The 27,908-nt window shown below is 37.2% G+C and overlaps 1 protein-coding gene across 2 annotated transcripts in view; it reads left to right on the top strand.

Moving 5' to 3' along the window:
- FAM184B (family with sequence similarity 184 member B) overlaps window positions 1–27,908 on the top strand; it is a 41,365-nt gene that overhangs the window by 10,582 nt on the left and 2,875 nt on the right. Inside the window, exons 2-10 of one of the 2 annotated variants that reach the window (XM_030493213.1) lie at window positions 3,532–4,293; window positions 11,618–11,728; window positions 19,213–19,425; window positions 20,641–20,794; window positions 21,959–22,071; window positions 22,488–22,672; window positions 25,574–25,720; window positions 27,131–27,248; window positions 27,433–27,537. In XM_030493213.1, coding sequence (XP_030349073.1) covers window positions 3,532–4,293; window positions 11,618–11,728; window positions 19,213–19,425; window positions 20,641–20,794; window positions 21,959–22,071; window positions 22,488–22,672; window positions 25,574–25,720; window positions 27,131–27,248; window positions 27,433–27,537 — 1,908 coding nt within the window. The remainder of the gene's footprint in view (window positions 1–3,531; window positions 4,294–11,617; window positions 11,729–19,212; window positions 19,426–20,640; window positions 20,795–21,958; window positions 22,072–22,487; window positions 22,673–25,573; window positions 25,721–27,130; window positions 27,249–27,432; window positions 27,538–27,908) is intronic. The other variant, XM_030493214.1, reaches the window with a different exon arrangement.

Below are 27,908 nucleotides of genomic sequence, written 5' to 3'. Positions count from 1 at the left end.
CAGTCTCTACAATGCTTTAGTCTGGATTAGGAAGAAACAGAGTTTATTTTATCTATGTTTGTCAAAAAGATCTACATCAAAGGCGAAACCTGCAATAAACACTGTGTTTTTAAATAACTTATAATATTTGTCTCCACAAAAAGATGTATTTGATTGGGAAAATTTGTTTCACCCTGGGCTGTAATTAAACCAACAATTCAATATTGGCAAGATTTCCAAATTCTACTGTATTTAAAGTAAGGAAATACTTTGAAAAACCAGGAATTAAGTGAAAACTTCCTTGATGAATTTGTTTGTTTACTGCATGTATTGTACAATTGGACAATATTGGTTTATCATAATCTGTAACAAGATTTTAAAAGATATTTTGGAAGGGGAAAGCTTCAGATTAATATCTAGAATCATAAAAAAACCCAACCCACAAACAAAAAAACCCCAAACAAACAAAAAGGACAAAACCAAACCATACCAAAACACAAAAAAGCCCCCAAACCCCAACCCTTTGAAAGCAGTGAACATGTCTGCAATTTTAGACGCCTTAAAGATCTTTAAAAATCTGGGATGTAATGAAACATTTTCACAAAATGGAGTGTTCATTTGGCAAATGAATTCTGTCACCACTGTATTTAAACTATTTAGGCTAATGGGATGCATTAGTTCATATTTTTGTAGCATAATACAGATCAAACTTCTGGGATATAAATCTATCAAGTTCTTCTGTATGTTTTAGGTATGTAACAAAAACCAGACAGCTAAATTAGTAGTGAATTAAACATAAATAAGGCCTTTTTAATCCTTCTATTGACACTGTTGACTTCACTTCTGTACTAAAAATTCATCTGGACTACCTAAAAATGGACAGACAGAGGGCATAGATACAAATCTTCTATTTCCTGCATGCTGTCTATCTGAAACAGCTTCACGAGATGGAGTTGAGCTCATCCAAGACTGTAAAAGCCTGAGATTTATGGGGATATTTGAGATCTTAAGGAGTTATACAAGAATTTCACGAAGACAGACACTGCGGAAGGTGAACAGAAAGGACTCTGATATCAAACAATTTGGCCTTTCTGATTGTCTACATATGTGTGTTTGTTGATTTACAGTGATTCATCCATGAATAAGCATAATATTTTAAAGTGTTTTTATCTAGTTCTGTGGTAGCCATAGGTAGTAACTCAGAGTAATGTAGTGCTCTTTTTATTTGAAAGCAATTCTGTCTGTATTGTCAAACTGATCAATTTTAGAGCTGCTTTTTAAAAGCTGTTTATGAACAGAACTGTTAAGAGCTTTACGCCACATTGACCAGCAGTGTTTACACTCACAAGGTACAGATACTGAAATAATTTTCCAGTATTTTTCCTTCCAGTCCCAGGTTCATCTCACATAACTCCAGTCTCTTAAATGAGGTACTTGGAATAGGAATAGAGTAGCTATATTTGGTCGGGAGTGAAAAGCATGTGTGAGGGGCTTAAATTTCATAAAGTACAGAGCAGCAGCCCTCTAAAACCTAAATCTCTTAAGAAGGTTAAGATACTGAGGAATCAGTTTCAGCACTCAAGCTTGAAGATTAAATTTGAAAGCATGCATTTTCAAGTCGAAATTCTTCACTGTGGTTCTAGCCACTATTGAACAGAACTGTAGGAATAATAGAGCAGGGAGGCCAGTTTCTTCCGTCGTTTTAGGTAACTCACTGAAGATGTTGGTGATGGTCTAATGCTTGGTGGAATTTGGGAAATCTCTATGATGAAGTCAGACTTCAGAGGAATCCAAATGCCACCGTCAGCCTGAACACAGCATAATATGAGACAGGCAGTGCTCATTTACTAGATAAATTAATCATCAAGAGTGGAAGTCTGAGTCAGAAAGGGTGGATATTCATCTCTGTTTTGCTGGTAGAATGAAACGCAGAAATGTGATCATCACCATCTGACCTAGTTAATTGCAGAGTTGCCCAGACTAATTACTGGTCATTTTAAATCTGTGGACAGAATTAATCTTCTCCTGGTAGTTTTAATGTCTGTGTCCCAAACAGTGAAGTAAGGTTCATAGAATGATTTTAGTGGGGAGAAGGAATCTGCTCAGTATGTTGCAACTATTTCTGTTTCAAAGGAAAAACAGTTAAAAATATCAGAGAAAAATTAACAGCATGTAATCTAAAGCCCCAAAACATATGTATCTAAATGAAGGCAATGACTTCTTGTCTGCTTTTCTTCTGGAATATGATGCTGTTATTCTCTGATAACTTATAACTGATAAGTATGTTATGTCAGATACTTATCCAGAACTGTATCCAGACCACGTTTTGCATTTGTGGCTTTTTAAGGCATGTGTACTTAATTCATTACTGCCAGAGAGGAAGTTCACTACATACAAGATGTATTTTGTGTTTTCTTTCATTTATGGGTGACTGAAATGCAACTGAAATCCATATATAGGTAGCACAAAAAATGGTTCGACATAACTAAGCAAATTCAATAATTCTGGAGATATGCTCAGGGTTTATACAACACAGACTGCAGAGTTGTGTCACTTCCTATCATCAAGATGGATACTGGTCTCTCAATGGAGGCTTTCCCTGAGGAAGGATTGAAGATGACAGTGCCAGAATTCTAGTATAATTAAAGAATTAGTTGTGGCTTCTTTCTGGATTTATTTATGTACTTAAGACTATTATTTTCTCAGACATTATCTAGGAATCTTTTGATTAACCTCTGTGGGCTCAGCCCAGACTGAACGTATCTGTCATACCTTGTATACAAATTCCAAACCTAGTTTTGTAGAGCAAAAATTTCCCTCTAAAACAACCCCCACCAACCAACCAACCAGCCTCCACACATGTTAATACATAATGTATTGTTCTTCTTGAGTTAGATAACTATGTTCAGTAGAAACTGGATTAACTCCTGTGTACTAATGGGGCCTGAAAAGCTGTGTTTTTTTCAAAGCAGTTACTATGTTTTGCAATTACATGAAACTGTCTTTTAAGCTTAACATGCATATCTACCAGGTTTAACTCTGAACTCTTCAGTCTACTTTGGGCTTCTAATAGCTTTTTCTTTTCCAAGCAATAGCATGTTTGTATAACAGCTTCTGTGAGGAGACTTTGGTGTGTGTCATGGGTAACAGATGAAGCCTGCTTGGGCTAACAATTTGTGTTATAGTCATGAGAATTATTGTTTTGCATTTTCTAGAAGAATATTAAGCATCAAAGGGTTTAAATCAATTCTTTGAAAAAATGCTTATTGTCATAAGAGGCTCACTCAAATCCTCTAAAAACTGATTTCTGAGATTTATAGCTGTTACTGAAAGTGAGGGGAAAAAAACCCAACACATTGTCTGAATACTTCTCAGAAGGTTTTGTTGTTTATAATTGTCCAGTCTGTTCCTAGTGGAAAAAAACCCAACACGCGGAAACAACAGCAAAACACTAAAGTGCAGCAGTTTAACAACTTGGTAAATATAGTAACTGAATTAATGGCTTCCATTTACCATATACTTGAATTTCCTAATATTTTTCTCATTCAATAGGTGATATATGCCCTGAACACTAAGAACGATGAACATGAAGCTAGTATACAGGCTCTGAGAGAGGCTCATGAAGAAGAAATTCAGCATATTCTTGCTGAGACAAGGGAAACAATTCTCCAGTGTAAAAGCAAAGTTGAAGAAGAGCAGTTGCTAAGAAAACATATTCAGGCCCTTGAAATTGCAGTAGAACAACACAAGAGACTAAAGGAAGAAGCCTTGGCAGAGTTAACATTGTGCAAGAAGCAGGTGGATGAGAGGGAGCCAAGAACAGAAACGGAACAAGCACAGACAGTCCTTTCTATGGACATGGTAGGTACCAATGCAGCCTTTGAAAACAAACTTCTACATTTAAATCAGGAATCTGATGGACTGGTAAATGAATGCAAAGCATCCAGAAGAGAAAATATAGATGGAAAAGTAATTTTAGATGAAAAATACAGTGCGGAAGGACAACCTTTAATAAATGAGATGAAAAACCTGAAGAGTGAGAACCAGAGAGGAAATGAAGAATATACTCAGAAAACAAGCAAACTGCAAGCCTCTTGTGAGAAAGAAAAAGAGACTTTGAAAAAGGCCACGCAGCAGTCTATGATAGAAACAAAGAATTGCCAACAAAGAGAAACAGAGCAAAGTAAGAGCTCAGAGGCTGAGGAAGGTTTTTTGCTGCAGCAGGTAAAGAAGCTGGAGGCAGACCTAGAAGAGAAAAATCAGAGGATAAATGAGAGGAAGAAGCATTCCCAGAAGCTGAAGGAGAGAATACAGGTAGAGTATGAGACTATGATCCTTATCTCTTCCTATAAAAGTGCAAATTATCAAGTTCTAAAAATTTGGGGGAGGAGGAGGTCGTTTAAATATATTGAGTCAAATGCTTTGTGAGCACTAAAGCGATTTTAGAGGCTTATAAGAGAAATAGGAGGAAGATAGTGCTCAGAGTTTTAAAAGAGTTGGGATTATTAGTAACTCATTAGAACTCTTTGAACACTAGACTTTATGTTACTTGAGGGAGGAGTAAGGTAAAATACAAATTCAGGTGTTTGCTGAACAGAGCTTTACCTTTCCTGCCCAGAAATGTGAAAAGAGTAGCAAGCAGGCACTCATGCTAGCAGTGAGTATTTACAGAGTACATTCTCCTTTTCCCTTGTGGTTGCCAACAGCTTAGTGCACGGATATGAACTAGCTTGGGTAAGAAACCTGAGCTGGCAGGTTAGGAATCAAGTGTGTTGTATTGTATGACTCTTGCAACAGTGGCTTGTTCCAAGCGACGTTGAATGAAGCGTCCTTTACACCTGTGGAGTTTTATGCACAGAGCCATAAGACTTTCACCATTAGTTCTCACCTCACACTTTGCCTGTCTACCCTCACTGATGTGTATCTCAGACACTTGCAGCACAGCTCTGCAGCCCCTTTCTGCTTAATTGCATCATGTGACAGGCACAGTTTCAGAGGCTGGCACATCATGGGCAATCTGCCAACCAGCTGCATTCCGTACGTACAATCTGCCAAGCAGCTGCATTTGGTACATAAGGTCAGGGTGTGGGAGAGACACTGATGAACTGCACTGAAGCTGAAGCACCCAGCCGTGCTCTGTGCTCAACAGTTCCGCTTCCTTCTGATACTATTGGTCCTCCCCATCACATAAACTCACCTACCAGACCTGTCCCCAGCCCTATGACAGCAATCTTGCATATTAAATAAGAAAACACCTTGAAGGTCTAGACTTGGAGTGTTTCAGAATAACAATAACTCTTTCTTGATTGGGAAAGATTTATTTCTTTTAGAGTCAGAGAACCCCAGAATCTTGTATGAGTGTGGTCACCCCAGTCAGCTGTGTTCTTCCAAGACAACTTTTCACCATCTGCCCTCACATCTTTTCTGTCAGTATCATTTTGCTGATGGTGCAGAGTTTTGGACCTCTTTGAGGATGTTCTTTGAGGGAGTTCAGCCTTCAGTTTAGTCACTCCTTTTTGTTTCACAAGACCAGAGGGTGAATTGAATACACTTTCCTCAACACTATTCAGACTCCATTCTCTCAATGCGTAGCTTTGCAGCAGAACAACCTCCGTCTTCTGCAGGAAAGTGCAGAGCTTATAATGAATCGCAGAGATGCAGATAAGCCATTTTATTCTAAATTGAGTCAGGGAAATCATATCTGTTTCAACAAGGAAAAGTTTCTGGGCTCTGTAGAAGTTAGAAGTGATAGAGGGAAAGAGGGAAAGTAAAATCCTCATTTCTTGGGTGTACTTGAAGTAACATTCAGCGGAAACGGAGACATGAAAATTTATGCACATGATTTATTCTTCTGATTTACCATATAAGAAATGCAGTATTTTAGGAATAAATAATGTAAAACATGATAGGAACTGGAAATAAGAAGGTGGTGTTATTAGCGATTTAATTTCTAAATTCAGTATCAGCTGAATAAAACTGAAATACTTTCTGAGGGACATATGCTCAACTTGCACATTTCAGATCCTCTAAGTCTTTGGAATGAGGCTGATTTACATACTACCAGAGCATATTGCCTTGAATGTGTAAAGAGAGCCTCAGACCAGGATAAATCTGGAAGAAGGGAAACAGTTACATACAATGTTGTTTTCTGTTTCTTTCCAGTTTAAATAAAAAGTAGAAGTTTCTGCTTTCTGAATTGGCTGTTTCTGATGCCATCATTAAATAGATTAATAGATTTTTCAGCATCCTGTGAACAGGGGCAGACTGGGAAACAGAAACATTTCTTTAATCACTAATACCTCTGATCATTAGTAAAGACTAGCAAGAAAAGCTATTATAAGGCTTAAAAGACAAAAGGACTCGTGTTTAAGCAAGGTGAATTTTCTGTTTTCTTCTCAGTGTATGCCAAGAGGTTTGAGGCCTTTAGATGAAAGGCATCACATTAGTGCATATTTTTAGTATTATTACTGTGGAAGAGAGAATACAAAGGATGATAAGTCATTAAATCTGATATGTTTTGTCTAGTTCTGGAAGAATTTTGGCATATGCCAGAGGTAAAAGGAACAAGTATAAGTTTTTAACTATAGACAGTGTTAAATACAAGTTTGTTTTAATGCATAAGGTTTTATTCAACATTCATATAGGAACAAATGGCAATTTTGTCTGAGTGGATATTGCAGTATTATATCGGGCATCTAGAAACTGAGACTAGAACCTGCAGAAATAAAACATTAAATAGGGTTCAATTTTTTGCCTTTATTTATGGGCAGACAATTCCCAGCCAAGTCTGTAGGACCAGATTTTTCTGATTTTAGGCATCTTCATTATGTTACAAACCATTGTACTTCAGCAACTGCAAAAAACCCCTAACAACTAATATTCATTAACTTTTGGCATGAGTTGTCATGAAATTAATGGAAGTATATCCTGTTCCAGGTTTAGGATAATCACTTGAAAGATGTCTGAGGTAATTCTTGATGAGTGTTCACTTTACAATGATGCCTACTACATCTGAGGGAATGGCTTCACATTACAAATATTCTGGCAGCAGAGACAGTATAAGGGTATGGAAGACAAAAGATGCATTTAAATCATCTCTGTGGGTGAAAGATTTATATTGTAGAACTACACTGAGAGAGAAAATGACCATTTATTTCAGAGGACAAAAAAAAGAACTTATTTAATAAGCATAGAAGTGATGTCATGCATGTTTTAGGATTTGGAAGTGTAGCTTAAGGGAACACTACAAGAAATTTTGGAATCAAAAGGTAGAGTGGAACAACTGGAGGAAGATCTAAGTGTAGTCAAAGAAAGAAATCTACTTCAAGAGAAGGAAATCCTGCAAAAAGCAGGTAAGATCGTTGTTAATGTCATTCTGAAGTATTTGTCAGTAGTCACTCACATTGGAAAGTCTGCAGGTTATTTATGCTATTTGAAATGTAAATTTTGATACCACAGGAGATATGGAAACAATGTTGAAATCCCAAAGCAAAGATGTTAATAAAGTAGATGAGCTGAAACATCAAATAACAGCAAATGACTTGCACAGGAGCCAGAACAGGAGCTGCTCTGAAGATGTGCAGGAGCTTAAACAGGTGGTTTGCTCTCAATTATTCAAAGGCATGGCATGCCAAAAGTACTGAAATCAATGTCATCTTTCTTTAATGGCTTTTAGGTTATTCTGTAGCACTCAGTCCTGTAAGATTCCCAGATCTCTGACCTCATCCAGTGGAACACTGGCTTGTGTTTATAACCTGAACTGAGTTGCCGCAATGACAGCGAAGAAACTACTGACATCCTTGAGCTAGACCAGGGCAGAGTGTTCAACTGTTTCTGTAACCAACAGAATTTCCCTATTGAGGTCAAGTTGGAATACTGATTTGGTTTCTTTAACTATAGAAAACAGTTCCGACAAGCTATGCAGAAATAATGCAGGAATAAACTCAGTACAATGAGGAGCGTATGTGTCCTGAGAGTTCTCTCTGTACAACGTCTGCCCTTAAGCAATTGACCAGCCCCAAATCTTTTCTGTATTTTTTAGTTCTCCTACAATACTGTTATGCTAGCATTCTGGAAAACTGGAGCTGGCATCAGAGACGTAAGAAAAAACAAATTGCCCCTTGTACTTTTTCTCTGAACTGAGGTTGTCCTTGAGGAAGCCTGCATGGTTGGAAGTGAGTTACACACCCAACTCAAACCAGAGTGTAAAAAAAACCCCATTCCTAGTCTGCAGAAGAGGCATACAGGCCTGAATCACTACAGTTCTACATTGCTAACTGAAACAAAGCCAGTATTTTTCAATGGACTATGTCCACCTAAATAGCATAGTCACTACAAAATAGACTACTGTGACCACAGAATTCTACCCTGGTTTTGTAATATTATATAGTTAGTGTGTTTTGTAGACTATGGAAACTGTAGCCATTTAAAAAGAGGATATGGAGAACTTGCTTTCTAAAGGCAAGCATCAGTCCCATAAGGAAAAGATTTGTCTGAAGGAATAGCTGTCAAAAGGGCTGGAAGATGTTGTAATGAAGCATGCAAAGGAAGTAAAGCCAGTCTAAAACTTCATGGAAGCTGAAAGAAAAAGATGCAGAAGGTAGGAATGTTCTATTTATAGATGCTCTTAATTCATCTGGTTTTAATCTTACTCGTCACAGTGACATCATTTGAATTATCCTCACTTGAGGCACTTTGAATTAACATAAAATTCAAGGATTTTCTTGCTAGTCTTACTGGGGTGGGGGAAGGAAAAAGAAAAATAAGTCAAACTGATGTATTTCCATGAAAAACTCCACAGGTAGGAAGGTGAACTTATCTTTGATGAGATAAACTGCCTTCTTAGCAACACTTATCCTTGCATGCTTTGTATGTGACCTTTAGAGCGACTAATATAAGGTCCTTCCTGAAGAAAACCATAGGTATATTGCAATTTCTGTAGGTGTATTCCCATTTCTGACTTGAATTTCCGTGGATTGCTGCTGTTAAACACTCAGCTACATGGATTAATCAAAACTTTGCCTTGTGGCAGAGGATCTAATTCTGCAAAGTGTTGATGAATGATTCAGAGTGCAGGTGTTACCAATGAAATGATGATTAGTTACAAATACCTGCATCTGCATGTCCTTATTTAACTTGAGTCAGAAGGAAAGTTCATGTTCTCATGGACTCAGACAGGTTACCTGAGCAATTCCTTTTCTCAATGGGTTTTAAGTGGCTGAGCTGTAAGTTTTGTTGTCAATATGCATTAGCAGTGATTGGCTTAAAAGATTCTTCAAGGGGTTTCACTTTCATGAGAAGTGCTGCTTGTGGCTGAATTCTTTGGCTTCAGGAAATTTGCCATCTGTAATGTTACTGTGCAGTAGGAACCTAAATGTGAGCTGAGATCTATTAAAATGTAGGAAAACCTTGAAATGTGGTTAGTTTTCAGCGCATGCTTTAATGCTTACTGAAGCTTACAACTCAGTGTGTGCCTAAGTGGTTTGCCAAGTGTGAGCATAAACTGTGGAGGAATTGGATTTCTGTCTCCTCATGTACTTGTGTGTCTGTCAGACATCTTCTAGAAAGAAAAAACATTGATTAGGGCAGCTTGTAGAATTGGACAATCAGACTACTGGTCAAGCGTTCTTTAGACACTTCTTGGTGCCGAGAATGTATTCGTACCCATTTTTCTCAGTTATGATGCTGTTGTACCTTTCAGAGATTCACATTTACTTGAAAATAATCCAATCGCTTGCTGACAAGTTGGGAAGCCATAAAAAGCATGCAGCTCCTATCACTAAATGTTGAGCTTCATAATATCTTCTAGATTTTGGAGACTAGGAATTAAATGCTCATCAGAAGAATTCATTTCTGCCTATGAACCTGCTGGAGTGTATACATTTGTGCAACCTCATTTCTCAAAAAGGAACCTCTATGAGTAAATTATCTGCATGTGAAAGTGCTCATGTTTGATCAGTATGTGAAGATGAGTGCTTCAGGGTACACATTTACACTGTCAAGTGTATGAAAGGGACTTTGCCTCTTATATAGAGTATTCTTTTACGTGAATCAGTTTATACAGGTATATTTAAAATGATGCCAGCTGTAGCACTTCATGAGAGTCAGATCAAATTTAAATATCAAATACTTTAGTGAAAAAGGCATAAAATAGGCATTTATTGCTCATAACCATCTCTTCTTAGAGATTCACATTAAAAATTAAGAATCAAGTAAAAATTCTAAGTTTTACTTGAGTTAGTAAAAGTTAGAATTACAATATTTATCATTAATAATTATATTTATATCCTCTGATGGAATTAAGGCCTGTAACAACTGTCTTAGAATTATTATATCTATTTTCCAGATAGAAAAGCTAAGATATAGAGAAGGCAGTCAATTGGCAGAGTTGCAGTGGGAATGCTGCAAACACCTGTTTTAATCAAAGAGACCTTATTATTATTATTATTATTATTATTATTATTATTTGATGATGTTATTATATCCTCTCCTTTTCATACAGGAAAAACTGTATTTTTCCCTTGCAATATTAATGTCTCTCTGTTCATCCTTTTAATTGCTACCTCACTGTTATCCTGGTTTTAACTGTGAAATGCTAATATGTTCTCCTTTATTTAACTATGAGTTGCAAGGAACACGTCAGTATTGCCTGTGCTTCTGTTTCCTAATATCATGCCATCCTCTCAACAATTCTCACTTTCTCAGGTTTTAGGTACCTTTTCTGTTATCTTGAATTCGTAAGTAATTGTGCTATAAAAATGAAGGTGGGGCAGGGGTAGGGCTGTGAGAAGGAGCTGTACAGGATAAGGGAGGTGTTTAATTGCTATTTTTTTCCCTGTTTCCTCCATTTGTGGTGTCTGAAACTATGGTAAAATATGTTTTGAGTCAGTAAATTGGCACAAATAGGCAGAACAAGCACACTCATATGCTTGTAATATACATCACTTCAGGACATTTCTACAAGTTGCACATTCAGTCTTTCTACAACAAACAGTTGCTTACATTTGCTACAGACAATTTCTATAGGCTCTTGGTCACTCTCTTGCATGTGTATCACTGATATTTCAAAAACTATTTCCAGAAATAAGGTGATTATGTTGTCTTCTGTTTCTTTATTTTATTTTATTTTTACTTCCTCACTGGGATTTTCTTTATAGCTGCTCTAAGTTAATGCTCCTTTTGATTCCCCTTTCCACTAATTGCCCATTAGTTAGTCATCTGCTTATATGTATGGTCAATGTATATTTATTATTTTCACATCTTGTGGGTGGCACTCGCATACTAAATTGTTTTTGAACACTAACACCACTCAAGGCAAACCAGTCTGACTCTTCATGCTGGGCAATTTTCTGCCTCAGGGAAGCTTCCAGTAGATTAGGATTATGTGAGCTGTCTTGGCTAGCACTAGTACTAGAAAGAACCAGAAATCAGACCAAACTTGATACTTCTTTGATTGAATAATACATGAGTGATGTTAAAAAATGTAGCATGTATAATTGTATAAACAGTAGCACATATTACTGTGTAAACTGCTTTATCATGTTCTGTCCCAGCTATTGCATGCTCTTTCCTTTTTTCCTTTTTCTTTTTTCCTTTTTCTTCCCCCCCTCCCCCTTTTTTTTTTTTTTTTTGACTTTAGGAGCTGCAGACACAGCTGGAGGAATTTAAAAGAAAATCTGAGTGTGAACTAAAGCAACTAGAGAAAGAGAAAGAAGTCCTAGCTGGAAAACTTCAAAACTCTTCACTTGAGGTAAACTGGACATAAATGTAACCCATTAATAAAAGGAGTCTTCATTTTTCTGTTCATCTGAGAGATTCTTGGTTAAATTTCAAACATATTGCTGAGACTCTCATTCAAGAAAATACGCAGGGACTCTGGATAGAAATAACAGGAATTACTGCTCCTGAACATCTATGAAGATTTCAACAAGCCTATTTATTTTGATAAATTTCATATATCACTCTTTGGAGATATACTAAGGTTTTTTGGTGAGGAGTTTGGCTGTATCAGGCTTGGATGGTGACTCTGTTCATCTGTGTACAGGGCTAAATGAGATTAGAATTGTTCTTACAGTCCATTGTTGACTTTCTGCTTGGTTTGGGGTTTTTTGTGTGGGTAGGTATGTAAAAGGGCCTGCTTGCTTGCTCCCTTGAGCAAGAGAATTGAACGGAAACAAGGTCGAATTGTTTCTGTTCTGCCCGCTTGATGGTAAGGGTGGTAACTGAAGCAGACTGGAATGTGCAATAAGTTGGTACGTGTCAGTAGTTAGGTATGCCTCTCTCTGTTCTCAAGATCAAGAATGAAATGGAAAAAACACTGTGACTCCCAAGTAGCTTTGAGAATGTCATATCTTATGTACTGTTCCTGACTCTGGTTATACCTTAAATCATAATGCAAATCTGCGGACATGAATTAAATCTGGAAATAGATACCTGAGATGTGTTAGGATTAGATTATCCACCTGCTACAGCCATAATGTATAGTCACTTGCAGGCCTAGTGGTGCAAATTTTCCAGATTAGCACATCTACCAAAATATTTGTACCAGAAAGTGTCATTATTTGAAAAGCCGTAACAGGTTGGATAAATAATTTTCTGCCAAAACAAAAGCAGACCCCCTACAAGGCAGTAATTTCCTCAGGTAAACTGTGCATCTTTAAACTTTCTGACAACTGTGAATGCACATTTTCTCCCTCTCAGGTGTTCCCCTCTGTGTTGTTCAGTTCTTTTTAGCAAATGCTATCTGCTTTAAAATGTTACGTACAGGATATATCCTATGCGTGCAGGTAGTGTATTCCACTGAAAGAAATCAAAACACTGATGACATGAAGCAATTACTCTTTGTGTTTGCAGATGGAAAAAGTAAGGCAGTGAGTAATCCAATTACTTTTCTTAAGTCACACATTCAGGACAGAAAAATAGGGAAGGATCCTGTGTTTCCTAACTCCTAGTCCTCTTACATAATCGTGGAAAATGCAAGGAGTGGTGGGAAATTATTGTCTCTATAAACACAAATAATATAAAATAGTATATATCACGCCATGTTATGTTCACAACAGCATAGTAAGTATGAACAGATATACTAAGAAATGTTTTGGTGTATCTTAAGGTCTAACAATGCTCCCAAAAAGGAGGAAATGCTTCCTCTGAAGAGAAATTTTGCATTTTTCTTGCTACTCTAGAAGTTACTTTCTGAACCAATGGCTTGGCAGTATTACCAGGGAAGTGAAGTAATTTCAGCTTATAATACTTTCCTTCTATAAATTTATGAATATTCACAGCCAAAAACCACCATTTACTGTACAACATTGTTTCACTGAGGGCATGCTTCCCAGCTGGGAATCTTTGCAATGGCTCAGCCCAGAGCTTCCGCCTCAGAGGTTAGGCAATGTGCTGTTACTAATCCAGTTCTAACCTGGATACAATTTCAGATCTAAAAATAGCTTCCTTGGCTGCATAAGGCACGTTTTGGTTGGGCTGACATAGCTAAGCGCTATGCAGAGTAGACAGAATCATAATTTCATCTCTCTGGGGATGCACTTCAAAGTGGCGGTATTTCTGTATTAATGAGATTTTTCTGGATAAAGAAATCAGATTCACACCTATTTGGTCCTTTGGAAGGAAGAATATATGAGATCCTGTGTGGGCCGACTGCTCATTCATTAGAGTCCTCCAGTTCCTTGCTTTTGCGCTACAGGATCTCTTCAACATGGGCTAAAGGGGCTATTCTGGAATTAGAAAGTACATAAATTGGAATCGCAGGCATCACCTTGTCATGATACATCTTTGAACAAGGCTAGCACAGCAATGCCCAGAGCCTTGATGGAGGTACCACCAAATAGCAGCAGTAGAGGCGTGCCTAGTGTCCCTCCAGTCAGGAATCGCTGTTAGTTTAGGAAGACAGTTAATTGTGAACTTAACTGGAGTAACTGTGAACTAAGCCTAAAGACAGCAGTAAAATATAATTTTATTATTTTGTTGTTACTTCTCATACCACATTACACTTTTGATGCAATAGCATCACAGTAAGAGTAAAACCTTGTAGCATTTGGATGCCTTATTTTACCTCAACAAATTCTCAGTTGTGGTGCCTCTTCTATAATACATCAAAAAGAAGTTTAAGTCTTTTACATAAATTCATCCTCTAGCAAGGCATTGAAAAACTCTGTTTGCAAGCACAGTGAATTAAAATAAAGAAGTCAAATGGGGGAGCTAACTGTGATAGCATGCACAGCCTTATACTTGCCCAGTATTTTCACCCATGGGCTAGCAAAGTCTGAGAGGTACTTCTTCAAAAGAATCAAGATATCCTTCCCATTAGAAGGGCATTAATTATGGTTAGAAAAGAATGAACCTTGAAAGACTTTTGAAACAGTTTAAAACTTATTTGTCATCTCTTAGTAATAGTTGTTCTTTTGTTTTTTTTTTACTCGGAAGACAGTGGGAGGCAAAACCAGCTGTCATAAGAAAGGGCAAGTGCAAACATAACCCTGAAATTTGAAAAGAATTCAGCAGAAACTAGAAAAATAGTGTTGCTTTGAGTTTATACTGTGAATAGGCATTAGTTGCATCTTTAAGACCCCTTTATGCAATTCTGGTGGGTAAAGTGGACGAGTAATGGTATTAGAAGTACAGTTTTTTCAAGAGGTTTTGTTTTGCAGCAGGAAGATACTATAAAACACAAAATCACACAGTGTGGCTGGTTTGTTAATAGTAAAAGGAGCCAAATAGCTTCTGGACTGCTGTGAGTTGGTATAGTATTCATTTATAATATTCATCGACTTAATTCTTGCTTTACCAGTTTAAATAAATTCAGGGTATAGCTGTCTATTCTGAAGTAATGAAACACAATAAAAATGCCTGGGCACTGCAAAGTATTCCAGAAAAGAATTTGCACTGGTTGATTTGAAAGCCCTTTTAGTTGAAAGACAGGAGGAAGAAACCTGATGGGATGGAAATGTTTGTTTCTTAACCTATAATAAGTTAAAAGTGGTAGAGTTCATGAGAGTGTTTCTATGCTTGATATATTTGTGTAGGGTTTTTTTTCCCTAAATCACTGAAAAATGTTTTTAGAAATACTTTCCATCTCATTTCTTACTAAATTATGTTCTCTCTTGCTACCAATTTACTGCTTAGCCTATTTCTAGTTAGTATGATCTTGTGTTTCATGTTAGTAGTGCTTTGAACCAGTAATTGTCTATGAAGAGAGTCTGGAAGGTTAACAATGTTGTGACCACAGCTGAACTTTATACAGACCTCCTTTCATCTTTCCCGCCTGGATGAATATTTAATTTGCAAAAGAAATAATCCAAGTGACATTTTTCCTGTTTCCATTTTTTTGCTGTTAGAAAAAACACAGCCTACTCTTCTGGCACATCTTTTTTATTCACTGCCTTACTTTCAGGAAGCCCAGAAAAAAAATGCACGCTTGAGTATAGTAATGCTAATGCATATTACATGAGCTGATACAGGGGACTGTACAGCATTCAGTGTTCCACATCAAAGGTTAGTTTTATATGGAACTGCAGTACCTAAAAACTTTCTTTACATAGGAAAACAAATGTTTTTACCTGCAACCAGAAGCCAAAGTGCCTCTTTGGTTAGATCTTATGATTTACCACTTATTTTTCAAAGAAAGAAAGAATAAACAAAAATTGCAGCAGCTCTGGAAACAAAGGTGTCATTGGCAAGTGGCTCTGGTATCTGCCTGTTCTTGGAGTGTATCCAGGCTGCAGATAGATCCCATCACACAGAGACATTAAAGACAAATAATTTTTTTTCATCAAGAATAATATTTAGCAATTATTCTTCACTAGTTTGTTCAGACAATTTTCTTTGTGTTTAATTGGATGACACAATGGAAGAAGCCAAGAAACAACTGGATGATCAGTTAACATAGTTTGGGGCAGCTAAAGCTAAGTGCTTTTTCAAATTTGCTATCAATTAGGTTGGATAGCAGCAGTGAAATTCAAATATACAATGTTGGTTTGAAATTGCTTAAGAAGTGGTAAAACTAATATTTAATTTTCTGGCACAGTAAAAAACTTGATTCACAAAACACTAGGTGAAGGAGTGTTTGTTTCCTTCTTACCTACCAATCTAACATTCCCAGGATGTGTGGGAGACTTGGGCTTGTTTTGTTTGTTTTTTCCTTCTGTCAGCTTTCTCACCATTTAGAGTCCCCTTGTCACTGGGCTAAAGGATAAAACAGGGTGAGCTACAGTACGTCACCTTTTGCCACTTCTTCACTTGTGTATTAAGTTGTCGTTGGACAACCTAGGCTTTCATCACTTGCATAAGTGTTCCAGTTACCTTCATAAGCACATGCATGTACTGTTGTTCTCTTGGGTTTTCTGTGCCTCCATGCTTCCTTTCTCTCTGTCACATACAAAGCAGAACCACTGCTGCCATCTCTTCTTCCCCCATGTTCTGTGAAAAAAGCCATTTGTCTCATTGCAAATGATAAAGTAATTTAAGTTTTAAAAACATTGAATTCAGTCCAGAGGAAGTATTTTTTTTTTTATTTTTTTTTTTTCTTTTATTCTGAAGTGTACATTCAAAAATGTTTCCTTTGGATTATTTGAATAGAAGTTTGATCGATTGCTTGGTTTGGCCACCAAATAGGAGGAAGTCAACTGCATGAGCTAGTAGCTTTACTAAAGAGTTTTTTAACAAGGTTTATCTCTGCTTGCAGATTTCTGTCATGTCTAAATTACAAATACTGCTGTAGATCTCGGATGTGAAACATCAGTGATAAAGCTGAGGAACTTTGAAGTTCAAGCACAGCACACTAGCCCATCTGGTAGAGGAAATCCTTGTTAATTATAGTAGTAGTATGGCCCTTTGTGAGCAAACCATTGGAAGGGGATCAAAGGGAAACTGCAGTACAAGATCAATCAGTCAGTGATGATCAGTGATGACCACCAGCAACTAAATGGAGAAAAGGAACCTGACTTGTGGATTTGAAGGACAAACTCTATTTAAATGGAAAGAACACAGTATACTGACTTGTGTATAGGAACAGCAATTCTGTAGCCGTAAACCCACTTAAAAATGAAACAGTAATTCTTTCTTGTAGCTGCTGACAGATGTACAGAAAACAGATTTAGATGTAATTGTCATGATACATGTGTGTGTTCAAGTAACAGGTTTTGAGTTATCTCCACAGTGCATGAAGTTTGTGAACATTCGTGTTTCACGTGAATAGTGCTTACACAGAAACAAATCATCTTCATCTGATATTCTGTGAACACAGACCTTTTACTCAAAATTGTGAACAAGGGAGAGAACAAGTTTTTATAATGTTTTCAGGCCCTTATTTAGTTGCTCTGTAGAAAAAAAACAGTTAGAATAGGACAAATTGATCAAGTCAAAATAATTCTTTCTAAGCTGTGTCTCCAAAAAAGGGTTCACATTCATTTTTCTTCTTTAATATCAAGATTAATTACTGGGATGTAAAGGCTTGTATAAACTCTAGAGAGAAGGAAGCAGACGCCAAGAAATGGTAAAAGCAGAAACTGGGACTAGAATTGAAGACAAGTCAAGGTACAGTGTAGTTGAAGGTTGTGGTTGTAAAGCAGGAGTAAAGAATGTCCGTCTGAAAGGAGTTGGAACTCTGGGAACTGATACAAGCTGTGTGGATTGCAGCATTTGGAGCCTTTGGAGCACAGTTCTGTGCTGGGAACGTATTAGAATAGTAGAGGCTTAGAGAGTACTTGAATAAGGGCTGTTATCCATCTGGAAATGGAGAAGGGCCTCAGGAAAGGACACATCCGTTGGAGGAGAGGAATCAGCATGCTCAACCAGTGTGAGGAAGAGCAGAGCCATGAGCTAGCTGGAGTACATTTAGCCAACATCAGAAAGGATTCCTAGGATTTGGAGAGATCTGTTATAGCTCATTAGTATCTCCCTTTTGACAGTGCAGTGCTAACTGGGGCCATGAAGTTAATCAGAAAGTAGTGGCCTTGCACATCATGCCTCCTTTTCTTTTACATCACACAAAATATATTGGAAGGTGCTATGAGAATGAAATGTGGAATGATACAGGCAACCTACTTAGTAAATCTTCAGCTTTTGTGGTGCTGCATCAAAAAGGAACATGTGTGCAGTTGTAAGTTACAAGCAAGTATTTAGTTAGCTAAAGCTACAATGCTTCCTCAGTTAACAGTCTCTGTACAGCATGCATGGAAAATAAAGATAAGGCAACACTGAAGACAAAAAGAACATGTATTAGTGTAAAAGTAAGAGTAGGATGGAGTCACAGGTCATAATCTGTATCGTATTCAATTTGGAGATGTGTGTAACATCATTTGAATCACTTAAAATCACATGAAATTGTAAGGATACAAACTTCTTCCTGTCATAGTTCCTCTAAGGCTGAAAAGTACAAGTATGTAAAAAAATGGAAAACAGACCGTCCTCTTTCATGTGTTCCTCAAAAGAAAAGGCAAGAGACATAAAGATTTTGTAGGAGGCATGGCAGAGCAAAAAATGTGACTTGGAAGTCATATACAGCAGCTAAAACACTCAGTGGCCTTACAGTATGCATGCTCCTTTTGTGCAGAAGGCAGTTGTTCAGAGTTTTGCAGCTATGATCTTTGGAATAGCAAATTTAAGAAGAACGGCAAACACAACTTTTTGCTGAAAGTTGAGAAAACCTACCAAATAGAAAAGAGAACAGACTCCTCTTTCCTTGACCACCAAAACAAAGCAGTTTTTATAAACAGGTATTTTTTGTTACTTTTGTGTCAGCCGTTATAGACGTATCTACTGTATTTAGTAATTAAGCTAGGAGAGGGGAGAAGATAAACCAAGTCTGAAGTGTGATGTGCAGAGTTCTTGTTTCCACTGGTTCTAATCTACTGCTTTATATAAATGGATTCTGCAATGTACATCTCAAATGTGACATCTCAAGGCTTGCCTCCTGGTTCGTACCATAAGTATTGTGCAAGTTGAACTACGGATTGTACAGATGGGATGGAGGTGGTCTGAAAAGAAATAATTTAAGAAAAAGACTTGATGAGCAACAGACAGTATGTGCAAGAGGGATGTCATTCTTCACTGATAAAAGTTCTCTTTGCATGAAACAAGCATCTTGCTATTTTTTTATAGAGCAACACATAGAAACACATTTTATGAACATAGAGTTCATAAAATCTACTTGAATTTACATAATTTCTCTTCATTGTGAATGCATCTATTAATCCTATCTTGCTGACTTACTTTTTCTGGAAGGTGGCTCAGCTGAAGCAGATATTAGACCAGCAAGCAAGTAATTTTAAGGAGTCACTGAAGAAACATAATCTACAGTCCAACAAGGAAAAAGAGAAGCTTTTGCAGGATCTTCAAAACATCATTAAAGAAAACCAGAATGTTAAACTGCAGCTGGAGGCATCACATCAGAAAGTCTTAAAAATGTTGGAGAAAAGCAAAAATCAGGAACTCAAGGTCAGTTTATGACATACTAGTGTAAAAAAAATAAAAGAAATCTTCTTTGTGGGCTAAAACTGTATTAGTTAGAGCCAATTGTCAAAACTCCGTTATCTCCAGATAGCTTACTAATGAGTTGCAGTTGTTGCCCACAATGAATTATTCTGTGATTTTGAAACCTTATCCTCTTCAGGTGTTCTATTTTGGTTTTGTTTTTTAACATTTCAACTTAGATCACAGTGTGAATGAATTTAATAAAATAATATAGCCTACCCTCTATAGTTAGTCTGCAGTTAATACAAACTCCTGTAGCTGTGCTCTTGCTTCAGAAATACAAGGGAATTCCTAAGTGTATTATTAACAGGACCCAGTTTTATTCTTTTTCATCCATTATTAATTTATACATAAATCCTTTAAAAGTATAATAGATATGTATAATGATGTATCTTAACTTACCTATCTTCAAGAAATCAATTTGTAAGTGGATAACCAACGCTTTTAAAGGTTCCATTGGATTTATTTCAGTGACAAAATATTAATGCAATATATTAAGATTCTAAAGAATGTTGCAGTTTGAGGGGAAAAAAAAGCAACTTTAAAAATGTTCATGTCATTGTGACATAGAGTTCAGATGTCCCTGTAGATACTGCACACCTTAAGGAAAAATTCCGTATAAAACATGCGTAGTAAAACCACCTTAAGTAGAATTTATATCTTCTTTATATATTCAGAATAAATCCCAACTTTAACAAAACCAAGCTGAAGGCAGTAAGTTGGTAAAAATGAAACTGAGGATAGGAGTTTGCTTTCAGAGCCACTACCAAGCAACTGTTCCATCATTTACAGTGTATCTGCAGCACTTCTAACGGCAGGGTAAGTTCTAGGCAAGAATGATACAAGGAAGGATAGAAGCCTTTGCCTGACACTCTGTGATAAGTAATGACATACAGGTCAAATCTAGGGGGCTTTATATGTTGACTAATAAAACATCTTTCTAATGTCAAATAGTGCGAAGATAAATAGCTAATATCTGGATAATTTCTCTTGTACCTGTAAAGTGGGAGTTTTAAACTTCAGCTCATTTTTATGCTTGTGTTGATGAAGTGTCACGTAAAGTGGTGTTAAAAATAAAAGTTCTACAATGAAAGACCAGACTCATCCTGGCATTGCAAGTAAAACAAGATGATAAATAGGCTCCAACTATTTTGTTTTGGGGGATGGTTTTGCTTACAGGAGGCGGAAGAACGTTTGAAAAAGGAATTTAATGAGACTTTCAAGAGCCAACATCAGTCCCATAGGCTGGAAATACAAACCTTGGAAGAGAAGGCAAAGAAAGAATTACATGATGAACTCGAGCAGATACAGAAGCAGCAAACTGTGTTGCTAGGTATAATGTCTCATGTATGTCATGCACAGCTCTTACTGTTTGATTATATGCTGAGAAGCACTCACTTTTCTCCCATTCATTTTCTTTCCTGTCTTCTGGGAACTCAGATCTTTGTGAATCTCCTTTTCCGCACCCTGCAATTTCAGCAATACAAAATTCATAGTTTTTGTTAACCTGGCTCTTAACTGTCAGCAACAGGATGTTGCTGGGAGAGTAGTCTGGTGTACAACATTTCAAGTATGCATTATCAGGTATATTAAATTGGAATATTGTAGTTAGAGTATATGATTTTACTCTTTTTTCTATGATGTGAAGATTTATTATATGTGGTTCAAGTCTGTTCTGTTGAGTTCAGCAATGGATATCAGTTGCTCCATACGTATTGTTCAGTCAGCTTGGAAAGTTCCCTAAACTGTTCAGAACTAATCAGAACACTGCATTAGAAGTACCTGTACATTAGAAGTACCTGTAATTTAAACTCAGGTTATTAAAGCTCATGTATAAAACGGTTTTTAATTAAAGGGAGAATAATTTAAAAGTACTTAAGTACAAACTGATTATCTTATTTTTTTGAGTTTTGTTCCCAGTAATTCAAATTTGCCGGAAAGATTTGTTGCTCTCTGAAGTTTATATATTCAATATATACATTCTGTTCTTCAAGAAAAATTGTAAGGAGACAATAGAGAGAGAGAACTTGTACTTGATCCATTCCAAAACTTGTACCAGATATGCACAAAGGTTGTAGTGTATGACAGATCCACTACGTAAGTATTGTACTTCTCTAACACAACCAGAGCTCTCCTCAGTCTGCCTTATGGCCCTCTCTAAAACACCAGTGGACTTAACAGGGAAGCTCAGGGGTGCCCCAGTAAAGACCAAGGTTAGAAGCAGCCGGTTATAGTGATTTAGTCTGTAAAACAACTGCCACAGAATTACCTCTGATTCCGATGTTGTATCATTGCTGTGGTAGCTCTGTATGATCTTAACTATAGCTTACCCGAGTGACCTCTCTAGTAACAGAAGGCCATCATATTTAATGGTGAAGGAGTTGAGGAACAAAGCAAAATGTAATGTATTAATGTTTTCATCCACATTGTCTGTATCTACCTTCCTGATCCAGCTGGCCTCTGACTGCCTGAATGATTGTTGTCTGATTGTTACTAGGATCTCTAAGGGTGGAACTCTCTGAGCAACAGACATTGTGCACCAACCTCAGGAAACAAATAGAAGAACTCCAAATGGAACTGAGGAGTGTGAGGACACTGAAGAAGCAACAGGCAAGAATCCAGTTCCTACTTCATTGCCATGTTGTGTTTTGTGAAAGCAGTAGTATCAAATTTGTCTCTTCAGAAATAATAAAAGTGTACAGATTCTTTTACAGAAATTGAATAGGTTTCCTTCCCTTATGTCCCACTTCAAAATCGTTTATCAGCTTTTCCCTGTGGCCAGGCTTTTTTCCAATTTAAAGATCAGAATCTACAACACAAGTAAATGTTACATAGAATGTTACAGTAAAATTTTGTATTTAGTAAAATATGTTCAAGAAGTTTTGATCACAGATTTTGTCTTGCACATAGAATTCCACATAGAATTGAAAGCTCAGTTCACAAAAATTCAGTGCACACAATTCCTGCGAGATTGTTACGTTAAATAATAAGAGGCTGTGAATAACTAAATTTGGCCTTTTTCTTAGGAAGGAAGTAGCCAGAGCCAGATCAGATCCCTCCATGAGGAACTGGAAAAATGTCAGAGTGAAATTTCTGAACTCAAGAAAGAGAATTTACTTTTGAAGGACACAATGGAGCTACTCAGTGCTGAGTTGAAGTCGCAGAAGCAAGAAGCTGCACAGCTTCAGGATAGGGAGAAACAGCACAGAAGGTTTGCCTTAAATTCACACTTCACGATGCTATCTAGAGATTCAGTAATGATGCCAGTGTCAGAGGTGTTCTAAATGTAATGATGCCAGTGTCAGAGGTGTTCTAAATGTGATGAGTGTTAGAATCCTTTCTAAAGTGCTAATTATAAAGGTTAGGAATTTTGTAAAAGCAGTGATTCATTTCACACTTCTCTCCAGCCATAATAAAAGCATCGGAACTAATTGTTCATTATGTGTGACAGAGAAATACGTCCAGTGTAGCTCCACAAGAGTGACCTGAGAAAATCTGTGTAACGTCAGACTTTGAAAGGCACTGGAAGACATAAAAAAGACATAAACTCACCCAAGAGTTGCTAAAAAAATATGGAAGTCTCTGAGAATAAAGATCAAAGTTTTACACATACTCTGTAGCTGAAACCAGTGGGTAGTTAACTCTAGAGGGGACACTTGAGAATGCCACCTGTAGTCTGTAAGACTGCTTCTGGGGAGTAAGGGCAGAGATAATGGACTCTGACAGTGCCTCTGGACTGGTGGAAGCCTGGAGCTGCAATATGGTGTCAGGGCACAGGGAGGAGGAGCTGACTTGTAGTCTTTACTGTCTTGTAGAAGGTGGAGTGCATGCTCCTAGTGTAGCCACAGGCTCAGAGCCTGTGTTGCATTGTGCAGTAATAGCAGTCTTCACACTTGCCTACTTAAAAAGTGCAGGACTTACCTTTTACATGGGGGACAAGGCTGGGTTCACTGTCCAGTGCATTTGTATGGCTGCTGGACCCTTTGTAATTTCTTTATTATCATACTTAACACATTCTCTTTGCGGAAAGATTAAGCGATCTGGTGAATGGCTTATCTTTTAGTTCATTTCTGCAGTGGTATAGAATGTATGACACTAACTACTCAAGCTGTATATATAAAAGTATTTCTGAAGAGTATACCCTTAAAGGAATCTTTAAAACGATGTCCTATATAGTCAAAAGAAAAGCACTCAAGGGATTGAGCGTCTCTTGGCAGACTGTCAGAGTGGTCAGAGTAATTCCATTGCTGTCTACAGTCAGCAGATACTTAAAGAATGAGAAAGACATGAGAAAGAATTTTTTTTTTTTTTTTTTTTTTTTTTTTTTTTCTCTTTGCACTCTTTGGAGAGTTACTTGAAAGTGACTTTCATTTCAAGCTTTTGAAGCAAGATCAACAGAAAGAATTGCAAACCAGAGAGTTTCATCAGTGCCCTCCAGCTACCTTAAAGGAATTTAGAGCTTCTGTTCTTAAAGAGAAGAATTATTCACATGTCAGTGATGAGGTCTAAAAGGCCTCAAATGCTAAAGCTGCTGGGCTGGAGGATAATCTTTACAGGGTATAAATGATGTAGCTCCACTGCAGTAAGCATTGGAGAAGGAAGCATTAATGGAAATTATATAAGGTGAAATCCTTCAAATAACAGGAGCCAGAACCAAAGAGCTGGAATGGGCCTAGGCATCTGATGCAGGCTGCTCTGAAATTAACCCATGGAAGACCTGTAACATTAACTTGCAGCTCTTGTTTTGCTTCTGCAGGACCAATAATTTCTGTAGGGGAATAGTTAAATTGGTGAGCGCATATAAATAACAGCTTTTTTACTGTTACTTTAACCAACAGTGACCTTGTCTTACACTAGTTGTTTCTGATCTGAAAGCTGAGAGTGGCTTGTTATTTGCATGTGCCAAATTTTTATAACCAATTATTTAAAATTACTATTCCTACAGTTCCTGAGTAAGTGAAACCAGTAATCTGATGAAGTAATCACTCCCATTTCCATTCTCTTGCATTCTGTGAATTCCACCTCCAGTACAGAAACCTTTTACAAGAATTAGTATGTGAGCAGACAAAGGTTATTTTTATGGGAAAAGAGGACAAGTCCCAAAATGGCTATTCTGAAGGAGAGCTTTTATTCAACTCCTGAAGATGTATTTCAGGGATTCTGCTCCAATTTATTCTTACTCTTCTGCTTCTTATTTTGTGCCAAGTGCTAAATCAATCACTTTGATGGCTGTGCCCTAATTTCAAAAGCAGAAACCTTTAATGGGCCTTTCGGCCTTTCCTGAAGCATGAAAGGGGCTTAGAAATACATGAAAAAAAAAAGGTAAACTGAATATGTTTTCTGAAAAATACAGTACAGTTGTTAACCTGCTGAGTTTGACATCTCTATTTTAGTAAGTAAGCAACACAACATGGGCTTTTCATTGAGACAAGGAAAAAGTTTCTCCAAGGTTTAACAAAACGTTAGCAAACAAAAGGCAGCAAGCTAACAATGATCCTTCAATAGGTGTCTATTTTAGGGTGGGTATGAGAAAGCAATGTTATGGCTAGGTTTGAAAAAACGTTAGGCATTTTTTAGTTTTCAGTTGATGGTGTTAGTTAAATAGCAGTATCTTTCAAAATATACTGTTATTTCTTACCTTCACTTTAAAAAAATACAATATTTTTAGGATGTGGTAGGCAGTATTAAATGTTTCTGGTGCCACCATGTGATGAAACACATTATCAAAGCCTCAGGTTAAAATCCCAGAGGTTTCAAAATAATTTTGCTTAATACAAGTGAGTTCCTGTGGTACTTCGCTGTCATGTTCGACCACAAATGAACCATAGAGAGAATATCAATAGCATCATTGTATAGAATAGACCCTCAGTTTCCTGAAGGCTGAAGGTCAACTACTTCTCCAAATAATTTTCCTCTTCCACAGTATTAGTGTGGTTCTGCTTCAGATTGCAACTGAAGTATCAAGGTCAAATCAGTAAGCAGAAGCCCAGAGCTGCACTCAGATAACTACCTCTATAGTCAATAAAAGACCTCAAAACTGCATGCTTTGATCAATGAGAATAAACTAGTATTGAAATGTGAGAATTCAGACATATTTTAATACCAATGAAAGGCTACTGGTAGAAGACCTCAATATCAAGCATAAAAAAGAACTGGACATACTGAAACAAGATCACCGGAAGGAAATTGAAAGCATATTATCTGATTTCAGCAGCGCACAGGCACATCTCCAAGCAAAGATTTTCTCCTTAGAAACTGAGTAAGTCATTTAAATAAACTCTGGCTCACGCTGGTAATGAGTTCTGTTTGAAATTATTATTCCTAGTATGTATATTTGTTTTATTACTCATAGGTAGAATATTATAAGCACTAGAATAGAAGTGTATAGGTATTTTCTTTGCAAGCACAAAAACCCCCAAATATATTGTGATAAACTCTGGATATTGTTTAATGTAAAGCAGTCTACATAAAGTTTTACAATGCTAAATTAAAACCTGTACTTAGAATCTTGCAATTTCATGAAATGTAAAATCATCTTTGTCACAGATGATACCAGAGGCTTTGGTCCATGACCTTGTACTTAATTTTGTTCAGCAGAGCAGCGTCTTTGAAGTTAAGCTCTTGCTCATTCTCACTCCCTTGCGAATTTCCCAGGACAGCCCCCAAAAGCTCATGTAAATAAATGCACTTTGCAGCCCCCTGGGAAGTTAAGTAGTCCCGTGGTGCTTCAGACTGTACAGGAGAGGCCCCTCAGAAATAATCCCTGTTATTATTATATATATATTTATATTTATGTACATGTATCCCTTGTCCTTTTCTCTTATCACAACTGTACAGCATAGGTCCAGAAGAGAGACCTATGCATTTAAGCAGGTTGCAGAACATTCAGATGTTAGGATTTATCTTTTTATCTGAACTCTGAGATACACTAATTAAAGACTGGGGGGTGTCCTCTCAAAAATGTTTACCCTCACCAAAAACCCCCCACTAAATGGTTGTCTGTATTCTGTAATACACTTCTCAGTATGGCAGGTGAATTTCAGGAACTTGGTTGATGAAATAGTGACTTGTTTCCCCATGCGTCCCTCTGTCTAAAAAGGTATAAGTTCTAGCTTGAATCTTTTCGTCTGATGAAGGCATTTATAAGATCAACTCACACTACAGGTTTTGGCTTAGAGAGTTCATTAATGCAGCATGTATATCCAAGCCTCTCTTTTAGTGAAGTTATAGGAATTGAATATTTATGAAGCCTTTATCAAATATGGTTGGAATTAGCCAGTGGATTCTAAAGTTACTGGATCAGAAAAGAGGACAAACAGATGAATACAGACATGCGTAGATACTGTTGCACAAATTTGTTTCTTTAAGAAACTCGACCAGCAATGGGATGTGCAAGCTTGTTAGTATTTTACACCGGGGCTGGACTTCACACACTCACACGTGTTGTGGGTTGCCACACGTGGTGGCAGTTTATTTTGGAACTCCACAACATTCTATACTTGCATGTAATCCATGTACAGATACCCATTTTTAAAAAATGCTGGTTTATCAGAAAGGCTTGACTATGTCCCTGTGTTTTAGGCTTGGAATGTAGGGCAGAGTACAGTCCAGGTATCTGTTGAACCTGCTCTGAGGAACTTTTTTCTGGCCTGCATTTTCTTTGGTACAGACTTAAAGAATTAGAAGAAAACTCAAGAAAGTGGGAGTCCCGATCAGAAGATGCACACCTTATAAGCTGTCTGCAAGACAAATTAAGTGAGAAAGAAGAGATTATCAAGCAGCTGTTGGTAAGATTTCCTTTTCTATGTACATCCCTATTTTGGAATCTGTTGGAAGGCTCTATTCAGTTTTTCACACATTCCTTCAGACTCATACTTTCTTTCTGTTCCGGAATACTTCGACAAATACGTGTTTCCATTCCAACTTCCAACAAATGGATGTTTCCATACATATAACTTTCTCTCCCCTCAGGAAGGAGGAAAATGTCAGCATTCACTTTTAGCCAACAATGAATCTTACAGGAATCGATCATTTTCGTTCAACCCTAATACAGGATGCTCGACTCCTTCCATGAAGGTAAGATGGGCAATGCAATTAAAATTGCAAATCATGATGTTTTATTGTTACATAAATCCTACAGATAATCAGGATAATAAAGATCCTATTAATTTTTTATAGTAATGTTATTCAGTAGAATTCTTCCCAGTAAGCCAGCCTACAGTCTGGCTGAATATAACATAAATTCAATAGAAGTATATATGCACAAGGTCTTTAAGCAAATATAAACCAGCAGAACTCCAAGGCCATCAGTCTTCTGCTGGGATAAGCACAGTCATTGCTTGCAGGTTTGGGAGCTGCTATTTTGGATATTGCATGCATCAAGGAAAATTATGAATTCTGTTTTGGCTGCCCAGGATTTGCCCTTTGTCATTCCAGTCTCTCTGTAT

The sequence above is a fragment of the Strigops habroptila genome, chromosome 7 (genome assembly GCF_004027225.2).
Source record: "Strigops habroptila isolate Jane chromosome 7, bStrHab1.2.pri, whole genome shotgun sequence".
NCBI lineage: Eukaryota > Metazoa > Chordata > Aves > Psittaciformes > Psittacidae > Strigops > Strigops habroptila.
Note: the sequence above shows the minus strand (reverse complement) of the source record. Positions and strands in the feature narration are given on the sequence as shown.